This window comes from Exophiala oligosperma (genome assembly GCF_000835515.1).
Source record: "Exophiala oligosperma strain CBS 72588 unplaced genomic scaffold supercont1.18, whole genome shotgun sequence".
NCBI lineage: Eukaryota > Fungi > Ascomycota > Eurotiomycetes > Chaetothyriales > Herpotrichiellaceae > Exophiala > Exophiala oligosperma.
This window is the reverse complement of record NW_015622835.1, coordinates 99,704-114,429: the sequence shown is the minus strand read 5'-3', so window position 1 is coordinate 114,429 and position 14,726 is coordinate 99,704. Positions and strand designations below refer to the sequence as shown.

Below are 14,726 nucleotides of genomic sequence, written 5' to 3'. Positions count from 1 at the left end.
ATTCAGAAGTTACGCAAATCGAGATTGATCGATGGGCTTTCGAGTGCCACCAAAGCTACGTCTATACTAATGGCTGGAACGAAGAGCTCAGATACCGGTGTCCCTGCTGCGATTACAGCTTCCCAAAAGTCAGTGGATTGCTTCAACACATTGAGACTGAGGCATGTGCTGCAACTTACAGTGGCATACTAGAGAAATTGAGGAGATACATTAAGCAGCGGGTTCAGAATGCATCAGAATGACAATGTGAATGAGGCTGGCCAGTTACGAGTGCGCAGTCAACCCCTCTTGGAAGTTTTTGTAAGCCCTTCGGTCCTCTTTGTAGACCTGCCTAGTACGACAGGCTTAAACTCAGCTTCCTCGCCACATGAGTGCAGACTGCGTAGTAGTACATAATTTTTGAGGTACTGTTCGTATCAACATGCCACGTCACTCAAACCAATCTCTTCCGCTGTGATTGCCATCGCAATGGTAGAAGTAACTCGAGGACATGATGGCCAACATAGCGGGAAATTACCCCTCTAAGGACATCCTGGTTCCGTCTCGACAACTCGATTTGAGGCTTAATCGCCCTTCTCCCCGCAAACTAGTTCGGCAGTCTCCTAGTAGACAACAAGAGTAGGAAATTGATCTCAGAGGCAGGCACTCGGCGAGATGGTCCCGTCGAAGAATTTCTCGACTGAGAGAATGCTGATGTTGACAGGCAGCAATACTGAAGGTATTTCCCTCTATTCCAGAGATCCCACCGCTAAATGCACAGCAAAAGTAATGGGAAGGACGCTAAAGAAGTTGCCGTGTTCAAGTCCATAACTAGACCGATACGTCCAACGGATCTGTCCCTCTTAGTTCCTGGATTTCCACGTTCCCCTCATCCTACCCTTTCTTTTTTTTCCTTTCTTTTTTTTCCTTTCTTTTTTTTCCTTTCTTTTTTTTCCTTTCTAGACAGGCCTCTGTTCTGGAAGTTAAGGCGGAGCGTGATTTTAGGCCGGCTGACTTGCAGATGGATGCGAGCCCCATTTTTCGCGGAGCGGCAAGGGTCTTCTTGATCTCGAGCTGTCTCATTCTCTGGCGAGATTTCTGAAGCTGGGCTCCGTGATGTCTCCTTGTACGACTTCGAGCTACTACTAGACAGATCGCGGCTGGCATTGAAGAACGTTGCTCCACTCCATTCGCTGGCCGTGTCGTCCGGCAAAGGGGTGGGTGTCGGTGTGGGCGTTGGCGAAGGTGAGCGCGAGGGCGAAGGCGAGCATAAATACTGACCAAACATGGCGTCGACATCGACGTCTCCTGGCTCGAGGGAATCGATCGCGTCATTGGGGGTTGGGCAATAGGATGGGAGTAAATCACAGTCGAGGTCAGCACATTTGTCGCCGCTGAACGCCAGAGCATCCTCCGCTGTCCGAACGTCCACTTTGTTTGCTCCCTTGGGCAGAAGATTTCCCGCCTGGCGATCTAGCCACTGGCCTACTGCGGGGCGAGGCTCTAGGAGTGTTTGCATCGTGGCGGCATCCGCCACCTTGCTGACTGTGATACAAATCATTTGCTGGGATCCCGCCGACGACGGAGTTGGAGCCGTCGCATCCGTGACCGCCCAGCTCGGCAAGATCGGTATCTCGACGGGCCATAGCGCTTCCACCGCCTCTGACGTGCAAGGTTCCGATCCCGGTGGACTGTGACTGGTCGGACTATACTTGCGTTCAGAGGCGGGGTCCGAAGTCCTCAGGCTTATCGGCGAGGCGGGATTCGTCATCTCCAGACCGGAAAGACTTGGGTCGATCGGGCCTGGGCGTGGGCCGCTGCAGGATTCGATGGAAGTAGTTGCTCCCGTCAGCTGCGGGTCGGTTGGGGAAAGCTGAGCGTCGAAGCAGCCTCTCGGCGAGACAGCAGGATCGGTGGTGTCGGAATTGGACATCGCTACGGCTTCCTCGACAAAGTAGGATTGGTGATTGCCCCCTGGGGAGTCAGAAGAGTAGACGGACTGGGCGAATGCGATGAAGCTATCTTTGGCTTTCGAACGCGGTCGATTGGTGTGGCAACGTCGCTTGCTTGTGCTGGACTTGGTCCGCTTGTAACAGTGGGTGTCCTGGGCGTGATATTGGAGATCTACGACGGTGTCGAAGGAGAGCGCGCATCGCGGGTCGGGACACGGCGTCGCCTTTATCTCGTCCGACGCGAAAGCGAGCTCGTCCTTCTTCTCGAGCCCGTCAAGATGCCTGTCCAGATGCTGCTGCCAGGGCAGCTTTTTCGTGAACTGACGGAACCGCTCGTCGGGCGGGAGAAGCGTGTTGAACAGGCAGAAAGGGCAGTGACCAGCTGCGGCCAAGGTCTGACGGAAGATCAGGGGATTCCACTGGATTGGGAGTGACTCGAGGTCGTTTAGATGGCGCCGGCAATGCTCGCGCCAGCCCTGCTTGCTGGTGACCCACTCATCACAGTGGAAGCACAACTCGGCCGTGCCATGTTTGGCTTCGAGACTAGCTTTATGGCACCGGTAAATGTGATCCCATCGGGCCGCGAGACGGAGGCTGTCAAAGTCAAGTTGGTTAGCCAGGTGCCGTTTGCTAAACGGGAATCGAAGAAGTTCCAAGGGCGAGTTCAAAGGAGTCTCTCACCTTTCCATCTCTACCGCGCACGTCGATACGGGGCAACGGCCGCTCTCTGGACGCAGACTCGGGCGGTAGGTCACCTTGGGGTTCTCTCGACATAGAGTAATCATGTCTTGGAGAGCCGCCCGCCCCTCCGGACTCCGGAGAGGGACGTCGAGGAAAAGAGAGGAGGCCAGACGGTCGCGAGGCGGATCCAGCCGCCGGACACGGCCGAAGAAGCTGGGCAGCGATGCGACCGGCGACGCCTCGGTTTCGGTGTCCTGGTTGACCTTCCGGGGTTGAATCTCCTGCCACCTGCTGAGCTCTTCCGACACCATCTGGCGTTTCTGCCAGTACAGTTCCTCTCGGCGGATCCGTTCTCGCTTGCTGTCGTGCCCGACTGGAAGGCGTCGGATTCGTTCTCCGAGGGACTCGATCTCCTCATTAAGTGCGACAAAGTCGGCGCGCTCTTTCAGATTCGCCTCCACCTTCGCCGGCAGTGATTGTAGCATTTGCGGGTGGTGCTGCAGCGAGAGGCCGCGGAAGCCCTCGAGGTAGACAGTGCGGCGCGCTTTACCCCAGTAGCTGGATTGCCCGTCGACGGTACTAATTTGAGGCATGTACGAGCCGAAGAATGTGTCGGAATTTTCGTGGCCAGCAAACTTCATTCTCTCGGCGATCGAATAGCCGTTGTCTGCGCCCGAAGTCAGCACTTTCCGTACCAGCAGTCTCGTTAAGCAGAACCTACCGTCGGCCTTCACCAGGACCTCCCTCCTAAAATCGTGAACCCGGATATTTTCTTCATACCCGGCTCGATGGCCCAAGCCGACCAGCCCACTGCTGAAGGAAACTGCAGGTTGAATCTTTCCCGTCGGGCCTTCAGGAGACATGGTCCGGAAAAAGGGCACCCGGTGCAACTCTTTTCGAATTCGAAGATGATGTAAGGACCCATCGACGGGGGCCGGGATCGCCTCGATTTCCTCGAAGGTGAGGTAATCTTGGAAGGCGCCATCGGCGAGGGCGATGGCCAGCAGAGGCAGGACCGGGTTCGCGTACAGCGGCTGCATATCCTCGTACATACCATGCTGTGGCCTGGTGAAAGCGTAATGTCAGAAAGGATGCTCGTTGAAAGCGGAGACGAGGAAGTTTTCGGTCGATTCACCTTTTGTGTGGCTTATTAGTGAAGCCTTTCGCGTCGCGCGTCGCCCGCACGGCAAGTTCCGCCTCTCCTTTCTCATTCTTGAAGACGACGAAGACGATATCCTGCGTCCGAATTGTTAGCACGGGTCCATCTTAGATTAGAGAGCCGTATTCTTACCTTATATAGTAACCCTCGGCCGGAGCCGCGGCGCATGTTGGATTCGAAGATCTCTCCCACTCTCGACGGCGTGTAAACGAAGAGGGTACAGGCCGCGTGATTCTGAACCAGGCTTCTAGGATGGGTATAGTGGTGCCAATCCTTCTGCCACTTGTGTTTCATCAGTACAATAAAATGAGGCACCGTCATGAAATGCGGCTGCCGTCGTTCGGTTGAGAGGTTGAACCTTTTCTTCAACACTATTTCGATGTGCTGAAACAAACTCTTAGCTTTGTCGATAGAAGTGAAGTGGGATACGAACATAGTATACTGACTCCGACACCTCGTGAGGGATTTTCTGGTTACCAGGTCGCCGCTTCCAACCGGCTCCAAAGTCTGTCCACTGTTGCTTCACGTAGGACAGACTCAAACCAGCCTTCACAACACCCTCCATGAAATGCTTCGCGGCCCGTAAATCGTAGGGACTAACGCCAGGATTTCGCCGTTCATACCTACCCGCCAGTTTCAATCTCTGTCAGCACAGACCAATACGACTCTTAAGCAAGCGAAGGACTTACTCGTCCCAGAGGGCCATCATTCGGTCGTAGTTCAGCTTAGTCCCAGGTTCAATGGGCTTGCTGACCCGATCGCCATTCACGTCGGCGTCCACAATCGGCTGCCAGCCGTTCTCCTCCGCTTCATCAAAGACTTCCGCCGCGGTTTTCTTTCTCTTCGGCCATGGGGAAACAACGAGCGAGGCAGTGAGCGCCGGAGTGTAGCAGGAGATCAAGGAAAGACGACCGCCCGAGAGAAAAGGAAAAGCAGACGACTGGAGTGGGGGGACGTCGAAACGTAGGCGGTCAGAAGACTGGGTGGAAGGATTGATTCACACGAGAAGTCGAGGGAGGGCAGGGGAAAACGTGTGGACCGAGAGAGGGAGAGGAAGAGAGGACAGTGAAGGGAAAAGAGGAAGAGAAGCATTATCCCACAGAGCTGGGGGATTCAGGTGACCCCGTCCAGCAACGTACCGTAGCAGGGCATTCTCTCAGGATTCCTCTCAGGGATCCCACCTTTCATCAGGGCCAAAACGGGCCTTCATGGATGTGATCGGGTAGAGTTACCACCGATCCCCGAACAGTCGACGCCCACGACACTTTCGCTGACTCATCCCTCGCCGCTTTGCTCTCGCGCTAACGACTATTTAGTCGATTCGCTCCCTCGTCCGCTCTCTTCCACTCCCTTCCTCTCTTTCGTGCTCCTCCTGCACTCCCTTCTGCTCCCTCACGGCTCTGGCCCGCTCCTGCCCTCCTCTCTCACGTGCCGGTGAGGCTCCCGTTCGGGCTCTAGTCTCAGTGTCGTGGGCGTTGCGTGTTTGGGGCCTGGTGGTAACTCTACCCGATCACATCCATGAAGGCCCGTTTTGGCCCTGATGAAAGGTGGGATCCCTGAGAGGAATCCTGAGAGAATGCCCTGCTACGGTACGTTGCTGGACGGGGTCACCTGAATCCCCCAGCTCTGTGGGATAATGCTTCTCTTCCTCTTTTCCCTTCACTGTCCTCTCTTCCTCTCCCTCTCTCGGTCCACACGTTTTCCCCTGCCCTCCCTCGACTTCTCGTGTGAATCGATCCTTCCACCCAGTCTTCTGACCGCCTAAACGCACCTTCCTTGCGTTTCGACGTACTTTGACCCCCCCCCACTCCAGTCATCTGCTTTTCCTGTCGTCTCGGGCGGTCGTCCTTCCTTGATCTCCTGCTACACTCCGGCGCTTCCTGCCCTGCTCACTGTTTCCCCAATGCCGAAGAGAAAGAAAACCGCGGCGGAAGTCTTTGATGAAGCAGAGGAGAATGGCTGGGAGCCGATTGCCGACGCCAGTGTGAATGGCGATCCGGTCAGCAAACCCATCGAACCTGGGACTGAGCTGAACTACGACCGAATGATGGTCCTCTGGGACGAGTAAGTTCTTCGCCCGCCTCAGGGCCGTGCTGGGCTTTACTAATAAAGGTGAACTTTGGGGTGTAGGTATGCAAGGCGTAATCCTGGCGTGACCCCCTACGATTTACGGTCTGCGAAGCATTTTATGGAGGGTATTGTAAAGGGGAGTAAGACGGGCCTGAGTCTGTGCTACATGAAGCAAAAGTGGGTTGTCGGATTTCGGAGCTGGTACAAACAAGGCCGGTGAATGGTCGGGTGGTTGCCAACCTGCTGGATATACATGACTCCGAACGTGCCGGGAACCAGGATTATAAGGTTCCACCGAAATTGCTTGAGGGTAATGCGCCTTCTGCCACCTCTTAGGAGGTCGAGTATACACCTTAGACACTCTGTTTCGTGTCTATAGTATGGCTGGAGCTCTTTAGAAGTTAGGATTATGCGATCCCATTCCCCACGTCTGTGACGAAGGTGTCTGCCTCACGTCGAGGCACTGTCAACATTATGCACCGGCTTGACACTGTTTCGGATGGCCAACCACATGCGCACTTACGGCCATCCAGGTTTTATGTATGAGTGTCATACAGTGACGTTAGTGGAGTGGAGTGATTTCATTTACCCTGACCTCTCCCGTTAGTTGAAGCTCTGAACTGAGGTACAAGTGTGATGATATTCACACTATCTAAGGCGGCAGATACAGCATTTACAGGTGTTGGATTTGCCGCCATACTACCTAACGCTAGGTAGCTGCTTACTAGGCAGCTACCTCGGTGGCACGTGATCTGGGATCCAACTCTCCTGTGTCACGGACCCTTCAGATCCGTGGCACTGCATACCTAGGAGACTAGTTTCTTCCGCTTGGTGTATCGATTTTTTTAGAGCATCCCTACTTTCATCCTTCCGTCCTTTCTTTCGGTCAGCATTTGCCGTTTGTCGAGCAGCACGCGTCACCCGTAGGACATTGCATGCTTGCGCCGCTCGCATATGACTAGTCGTTCCGTCTCCAACTGTGACGGAACCGGGCTTTTCAGTGTCTCCCCCTGACAAAAGTTCGGACGATCCACCAAATCCTCATGTGCGGCGGCACCAACACCACGACGGAGTACTGCTACTGGGGATTGCTGGGTGAGGTCATTCGCCGCCAAGATTGATGACCACTGGGGATCAGTGATTCACCGTTTCCATTTTCCGCCGTGTTCAGCCTTGCCGGCTCCGGCGAATCATACGTTTTTAATCGAGCAAAGTCGCCTACAATATCCACGGCCAAGACGAGGGCCATAGAAAATTACACATGGCTTAATAAATATGCCGTCCAGCCATATCCCCACGAGGCAAAGTTCATGCTCAACAGAGTCAGCTCCAGGGAAACCAGAGGTGGCATTCGGCGTAGCAGCAGCCTGCCTCATCCGGGCCCTGACAACGTCGAGCTGGCCAGACAACCGCCAGGGATAGTCGAACTTGTCCATGAAGATTTCGCAAAGCTAGAAAATCGGTCTTAGCTTCAACTCCAACCGACAGCAGAAGTAAGGCACGACATACCTGGATACTGTTCCCACTGGCAAAATTCTCATCGGTCAGCACCGCCTCCAACTCCTCCACAGTTCTGGTCGCTCGACTGTTCGCCTTGACGCCATTCTCTGCCCTTGCACCAAAGAACTCGAGCATCTTCTGATGGTCCCACATCATGCTGACGTCGTTGTACCCCTGCTTGGGTCCATGGATAGCCCGTTCAATCGCATACCCGTTGTTGTTGATGACAAAAATGATGGGCTTGAAGCAATAGCGAATATAAGTGCCGATCTCTTGCACCGTCATCTGAAGACTGCCCTCACCCACGACCAGTACCACACGCCCCGGATACTTCATTTCCTTGGCTGCAATGAGAGCCCCAAGGCACGAGCCAACCGTATACCCGATTGATGACCAGAAAATTTGCGTTATATACCTCGTATTTCGTGGGAATGTGGCATCAGGCATCCCGAACTGCGCCGTTCCGGACTCTGCCAGCACAATATCATTGTCTTTGAGGAATCGACCCAGACGCTGCCAAACGTAGGATTGCTTGAGCTCCCCAGTTTTGGCGTCGTTCAGAACCGGAGGTACGACCCTGCGACTTTTCTGGGGACGCGGAAGGTTGTACTTTGATGGTTGTGCCTCCAACTCGGCCACGATGCGTTTCAGAATAGGCAGAAAATGGAAGCCGGGGAACTTCTCGCCCTTGATTTGCACCAAATCATGTCCAAGGTATACCAAGTTGTCGTCTTTGATATCTCTAGTGAAGCCTCCCGTGTTCGAATCTGACAACAACGGACCGATGTTGATCACCAAGTCAGATCGTTCCACCGCCTCGGCGACACCCGGAAACGACACTTGAAGATGTTAGCCGCGAAATGGTGTATTCAAATGTAGAGAGGTCACCTTTCCCATTGTACAGTCCGTTGTAGTACGGAGATGTCTCGTCAATGACTCCTTTAGACAAGGGGGTAGAGAAACTCGCGAATTGGGTGATGTCTGCCAACTTCTTGGTCAACCCCAGTCCGCCGTGCCGACTGGTGAGGACGTCAGCCAATATTGCGGGGGTTGAGGCTGCCTGGATCAATGAGAGGGCGGTGCTGACGATGTGATCTTCAGTCTTGCTGTCCGGGTTACGGAGTGCGGTGTCAAGCGGAGTCTCCAGCCTTTTGGTATCCAACTGAACTGACACGACATCTACCGGTACGTAGATGTAAACAGGAAGCCGACTCTGCACGCAGGCTGTAATGACTCGGTCGATATCTTCTGCCATGGTACTATCCTCCATCAAGAACGCATGAGCTTTCCGGATAGGTGCGGCCATCTGTATGTAGATTGATTGATCCATGTTCGGTTCCATGGTATGGTGCAACATAGCTCGACTCTTTTGCACTACCTCAAGAGATGGTCATGTCAGCTCACAAGACAGCGAAGGTCTGTCAAAGTCCGCAATAGGCCTTCGAGGCGGGAGGCGAGGGACATACAGTTCCTTGCGGGCATGCCAACTATGTGGATCATGCCGGCGTGTTCAGCATAAGCACCTGCCACGCCATTCATTGCTGACAGTTCTCCGACAGCATAGGTTGTGATGAGGACAGCTGGGCTGCCCTTGATACGTGTGGAGCCGTCTGCCGCATAGGCGCCGTTGAGTTCGTTACAGCATCCAACCCACTTGAGGTTGGGTACGTTGTAGATTTCATCGAGAAGGGTCACTTGGCGATGCTGAAATTTAGTTCCAGCTCGTACGCAGAGTCTTTCAGACGTTCATCCACTCACGATTGAAATCCCCCGGAACTCCAAGGATATGCTCTGTTCCCAATTCTTTGATTCTTCGAAAGATATACTGGCCCAAAGGAATCGTTTGAGCCGACATGTCTGCGCGTTGTATTGGACTTTGAGGTCTCTCTAAGTTATTGATCGAACCAGGACTGCTATTAAGATGACGATTGAGAGCGTTTAAAGTAGAGCGTCATCATGAATGATCCAAAAATATGCGACCGAGGTATTCGCTTATCATTCGCTTCTCCGCTTATTCGCGGATCTGCTTACTGGAGTATACAGTATTAATAGGCGGGTCTCCCCTCCGTGTAGTGGCTGTAATCGCGTCGAGGAACGCCAAGATCATATGTCCCGACCTTGACTCTCCGGCCAAGGGAAAGAAATCTACGGAGTAACACTTAATTCCGGCTTTTACCGAACGGTGGGTTACCTCAGACTTACACCAAGTGGCACCCAAAGGATCCAGTTGTTCCACTCGCTTAGAGCCGAACAAGGAAATATTCCAAGAATGCAACCAACAGGACCGGAAATTCGGCGTTGTCCTCGCCCTCCGACTTAATAGCGTTTCGTAAGCGGAAGAAACATGGAACTCTATACACCCATTCCGCACGTCTCGCTCCGAATGGCATTTGCTTCGGCATCTCGGAAAACGGTTGTAGCTGGTCAAACTCGGCGAGTAGAATGGGCTATTCGCCCTTAAGCTTTCTAGTGACCTTGGCCCTTGAAGAACAAATAACGAAGCACTAATTTGGGAGCCTGCAGGTAGTCAATTTCGAAACATGAACTCTTGCTGCTACGAAGAGCCTCTTTGGTCATTCATGCTACAACTTGACCATCATGGGGCCGAACTTGTTCTCTGTTCGCGCTGGAAGCGCCCTCATAGCATTGGGGAGCCACCTAGCGCTCAAAAGAAAGGAGCCAACTGTACAGCATTTCCTCGCTTCTGTTCCGCTCCTACATGTGGCTTTGCTGACGCTGTGGCTAACTGGGTGGGTTTCGAAAGAGATTGGATTGTTTCAGCTGGCCTTTTCCTTCGAGTTTTGTTATTTTGCCATGCAGTGTTCAAGTATCGCCATCTACAGGGTGTTCTTCCATCCTCTAAAGAAATATCCCGGACCTGTTCTCGGGAAACTAAACAAATTTCACTTCTCCTACATCTGTGCAACCGGAAACAGCCATAGGTATCTCGAGGCTCTCAACACAGTACGGAGACATCGTACGATATGGTCCGAACGAGCTCTCGTTCGTCGATCCCGCAGATGTGACCTTCATCCATGGGGCGTCTACCATATTGTGCAGAGGACCGTGGTACGACGGGAATCCTGGAAGAGCGGGTCGAAACATCCTGGTTATGGGTAGTACCCGGAATGTGGAGAATCACAAAATTCGCCGGGAGAATATGGGATAAGGCGTTTACAGCCGCTGCTTTGAAGTATTTTCAGTCGAGAATGATGCGGCTGATTGATCGGCCGATAGACCATTGTAAGGGGGAAGACGGAAGTATCATCGACATTAGTGGCAATATCGATCATTTGTCATTCGATATAATGGGTGCTCTCACTTTTGGAGAAGATTTTGGCATGATCAAAGGCACGGATAAAGGGTCCCTGGAGTGCGCAGGTCTATCACATTCCTATATGGAGATACTATCAATCATCCACCCTGTAACATGGTTCAAAGAACTATACAAGTGGTTACCAATGGGTCGAAAACGCAGAAGCTAGGGACTAGGGTTCGTTCGTTTTACGACCAGAGATTCGAAGCACGTTACCAGAGAGGTGCAGAGGTCCGGGGAGACATTTTCCAGTATCTGCTGCAGCCAGATCCTAAGACGGGAACTCAATTAAAGAAGCCCCAGATCGCTGAAGAAGCCGTGGCTGTGGTCGTTGCTGGGAGTGACATCAGCAGTATCTGTATGATCTTTATCTTCTACTACTTACTGATGAATCAGGAAACGTATAAAACGCTGCAAGTCGAAGTCGATACACTTTGGGATGGCACTAGTGAGCTCGATGGACAACAGTTGGTTCTAATAGGAGCACCTTATCTGAACGGAGTTATAAACGAGTCCTTACGCCTTGCCGAGCTAGATCCGAACGGAAATCAACGTTCAACACTGAAGGGCGGCCCCATGATCAATGGAAAGTATATTCCCGGGTCAACCCAGCTGAGCATCCACAAGTGGACAATACAGCGAGACGAAAGAAATGTCACTAGAGCGTTAGAGTTCATTCCGGAGAGATGGATCCATGAAGAAAGAGAGAAAATAGGTCTGAACAACCATAATACCAAAGGCTATCTGCCTTTCGGCGCTGGGATATACAGCTGCGTTGGAAAGCCTTTGGCACTTCTTGAAATACGTCTGTTCATTGTGCGATTTATGAGAAAACTGGAGCTGGAGCCCGCTCTTGATTATGACCTAGGGCGATATCCGTTCGAGGTCGCGTCAGGCTTGACGCTCATGAAAAAACCTTTGCCGGTTATGGTAAAAAACCGGGCGGTATAAGGTGGATGGGCGGAAAATAATCAGCTTTTACTATACGTTATTAACACTTCGTCAAACATTTTCAAAACGTGAGGTAGCGGTATGACTTAAAATAGTGATATTTAGAGTATTTGACTTGGTTAGGGAACTATTCTGCGTGTGTGCAAGTATTCAAGGCACTATTGCATATGATTTCATCCTCATCGGCAATTTGCATTCAAAAGGAATGTATTTATTCACGCTAAGTGACGTTTGGTATGATGTCGCGCCGCACTCGTAGGACAATTATGCACTTTTACGGGCTGCTGATATAGGGCGCCAAGGATTGTGGAGTATATGAAGACAAGCTGAAGCAATGCATATTATGAAATTAGGGTTCAGAAACTATCGTCATAGGAAACATATAAGGGCTTCAGGAGCGACAGAGCAATGCCTCCTGGCCTGTCTCCTGAACTAGAAATTGCATGCACAAGAAAGCTACTAGCCGTCATTCGTTCCCAAAAAAAGGACGACGTCTCGTCCTTGGTGTAATCTGGCTGTTGGTCCTCTCCAGCAGTCATGCCAAAAATACCATGTAGGATCTCCACCGAGCTCGCGGACCATGAATCTGTTGCCCCAGAACTGAAATCTGTAAAATCTGATATCTAAGTCTTAGTATCACGGCTTTCCATGTCTCTGCACCGTTCGCAGAGGCCCCACGTACCTTCAGAACCCCCGATAAATACTGACATGAAAGAGGCGGACACAAGTACAATTTCTATTGGGCAGCGCTGTCAAGGTGACAAGTTGAAGCAGGCGTCAGCCAAAAACACCTCACATGGATTGTGCTGGAAGTGCAGATTGCCTGCCGGTGGCGACCCTCACGAGGATGTGCTTGGAGAGGGGACTTCTCAGGACCTATACACCCGCCTGTACGTATAGGTGCCAAGGCTACCATGCCCACAGACAAGGTACCTTCATATAGGCAGCCCACTAAATAGGATGTACTTTTCTGTACTTACCGTTACACTCCTCTATCTCAATTATTCTAAAGTATTCGATCTCGCCGTCGTCCCGCTTGATATAGAGAACCTTAGTGTAATAAGTCTTAGCCTTACTCTTTCAGCGTTATTAACTCTTGCTCTGATGGCGTCCTAGATTACTCCTCCTAGTTACTATGATTACTTACGCGGCCCTCTCGTACGCGCCGTTAACGCCGCCCCTAGCAGTTAACGCTCTCGTACCTAGTTTGGCGAGATCTTCTCGTCGAAGGTTGAGGCGGAGGATCGCCTACGACGCTATAATGATCGAGGGCTTTGATGTTATACGCGTAGACGGTGGCAATAAGCACTCCCCTGGTAAACTCTTTAAATGTACCCACCACAGTAAGAAAATCAAGGATTGGCGTAACCTTAAGGACGTTATCGCCTCGGAACGAGACTGAGTTTATACTCCCCGACTCCACAGTACCGCCAAACTTTGGTAGAGAGAAGAGGAAGAGGGCCCACAGCAAGCGGTATCGGGAATCAAGAGAATGAAACTTAATACCAGAGTCGCAAGAGGCGCACAGGGCCGAGTAACGAGATGGGTATGGCGAGGCTCCGCGGTTTGATGGTAACAAGGCTGATATTTCTCACTCCATGCCTTTTTCGTACAAAATCAGCCTTGTCCCAGAGCGCCATAATACCATTGCAGTGATTTCCTTCCTAGAAGTCCACTCTCTGGGGTAGTCACAAGTCAGGCGCCATGGTAGATCGAGTCAAGTCAGGCCGTCAAGTCAGGTCGTCAAGTCAGGTCGTCAAGTCAGGTCGTCAAATTAGGTCGGTTCGTAACAGTTGTGATTAAACGTAGAACATGAGTGCATGAAGAATTGGTGGTGCCGTCATACAAATAATCTGCGCCGGAGCTCGCCCGAGATAGCTATACGTATAGGCGGGTGTATAGGCCCTGAGACAGCCCCGCTGGAAAGGATTCCTTCGTCTCTCGTTCCGTAGTTCGCACGTGACAGTATTGAAACAAGCTTAATAAATTTGATGCCCAGACAGTTAGAAATATACGTCGATTCTCGAGATAATGTATCGAAAATTCTAACCTTACCCTAAAGTTCAGCGACTATTACTTTTGATGGTTTGATGAAACGACCAGAGCAGCAGCCAGGGTGACAATATTGCGACGAAGGTTGCAACCGACTTGGTATTAAAGACTGACACTAGCGACCACGGTTGACGTTGGAAGGGATGACCACCCAATCAGGTTCCTGGACACGGCCTTGTTAATCAGTCGTTTGAATGGAGGATCTCTCAGCCGATTCGCCCTCCGTGAGTTGTTGGCGTACCACACAATGCCGATGGACGTAGTCGCACCCTTCAGTGAGAGGTAACGTATGGTGGCACATACAACACCATGTTTGAAAGATTCAGTAGACGCTATCCGCTCTTGATATCTGCTCTTTAGTTCTGAAAAGGAGTGGCTATCAATAAAATGGTGTTGCTGGCCGAGCCGGACATTCATCACCTCTGTTATTCGAATACTTCGGGCAGCCAATCCCAAATCTCAGTGGCCACCACACCAGTCTCGAGCCCTGATTGAACGTCTAGGATGCACTCTATATGGACGTGCAAAGGACACTCGACATTCTTGGCATTCACACCCGCCCTGGAGAGCGTGTCTCCCAGTGCTGCCACATGATCTCTGAACAATTCAAGCTCGCCGAACAGATTCAAAACCTTTTTGGCAGGGAAGCCTTTCCACCACGATGCGTCCGCAAGATATGGGTCCGACCAACCATTACGTTTTGCCGGGAGGCCATAAGCATCTGCCATCCACCTCGAGAGTTCGGGCGTGCAGATGTCGAAATCCACATTATCCTTGTACGATTTGGCGTCCTGGTCGAAGCAGACCCATGGAGATATCAGGAGCACACCGGCCAGAGGTTGGGTGAGATGCAAGGGAGTCAGTCCCTCCAATGGGTGTAGTATGTGAGAGACCAGCCCCAGAGAGAGATTTCCCCCGGCGGAGTCTCCTCCAATAACAACCTTGAGATCTTCGGTTAGTACACGACCGCCTGGGGAAAGGAGAGTAGCGAAGGTCAGCCTCAGCGACTTACATCAGAAGGGTTGATTCCTGTCCCGAGGATGTGTCGCAAGCCTTCAGTCGCCTG

General features: G+C 51.9%; 3 protein-coding genes across 3 annotated transcripts; 1 reads left to right on the top strand and 2 right to left on the bottom strand.

Moving 5' to 3' along the window:
- Positions 1-938: 938 nt before the first annotated feature.
- On the bottom strand, positions 939-4,837 carry PV06_11036 (uncharacterized protein; the record flags this gene model as incomplete). The annotated part of the gene is made up of 8 exons (XM_016412643.1): positions 4,461-4,837; positions 4,205-4,394; positions 3,904-4,155; positions 3,748-3,848; positions 3,334-3,677; positions 2,613-3,279; positions 995-2,525; positions 939-950 (listed from the first exon to the last, which is right to left on the bottom strand). The coding sequence occupies exons 1-8, from the start codon at positions 4,478-4,480 to the stop codon at positions 939-941; spliced, it is 3,117 nt and encodes a 1,038-aa protein (XP_016256956.1). The 5' UTR covers positions 4,481-4,837.
- A 2,204-nt stretch (positions 4,838-7,041) lies between these two features.
- On the bottom strand, positions 7,042-9,196 carry PV06_11035 (uncharacterized protein; the record flags this gene model as incomplete). The annotated part of the gene is made up of 6 exons (XM_016412642.1): positions 7,042-7,059; positions 7,101-7,292; positions 7,351-8,180; positions 8,230-8,715; positions 8,808-9,035; positions 9,100-9,196. The coding sequence occupies 6 exons, from the start codon at positions 9,194-9,196 to the stop codon at positions 7,042-7,044; spliced, it is 1,851 nt and encodes a 616-aa protein (XP_016256955.1).
- A 1,180-nt stretch (positions 9,197-10,376) lies between these two features.
- PV06_11034 (uncharacterized protein) lies at positions 10,377-11,608 on the top strand (the record flags this gene model as incomplete). Its single annotated transcript, XM_016412641.1, has 2 exons — positions 10,377-10,714; positions 10,834-11,608. The coding sequence occupies 2 exons, from the start codon at positions 10,377-10,379 to the stop codon at positions 11,606-11,608; spliced, it is 1,113 nt and encodes a 370-aa protein (XP_016256954.1).
- Positions 11,609-14,726: the final 3,118 nt, after the last annotated feature.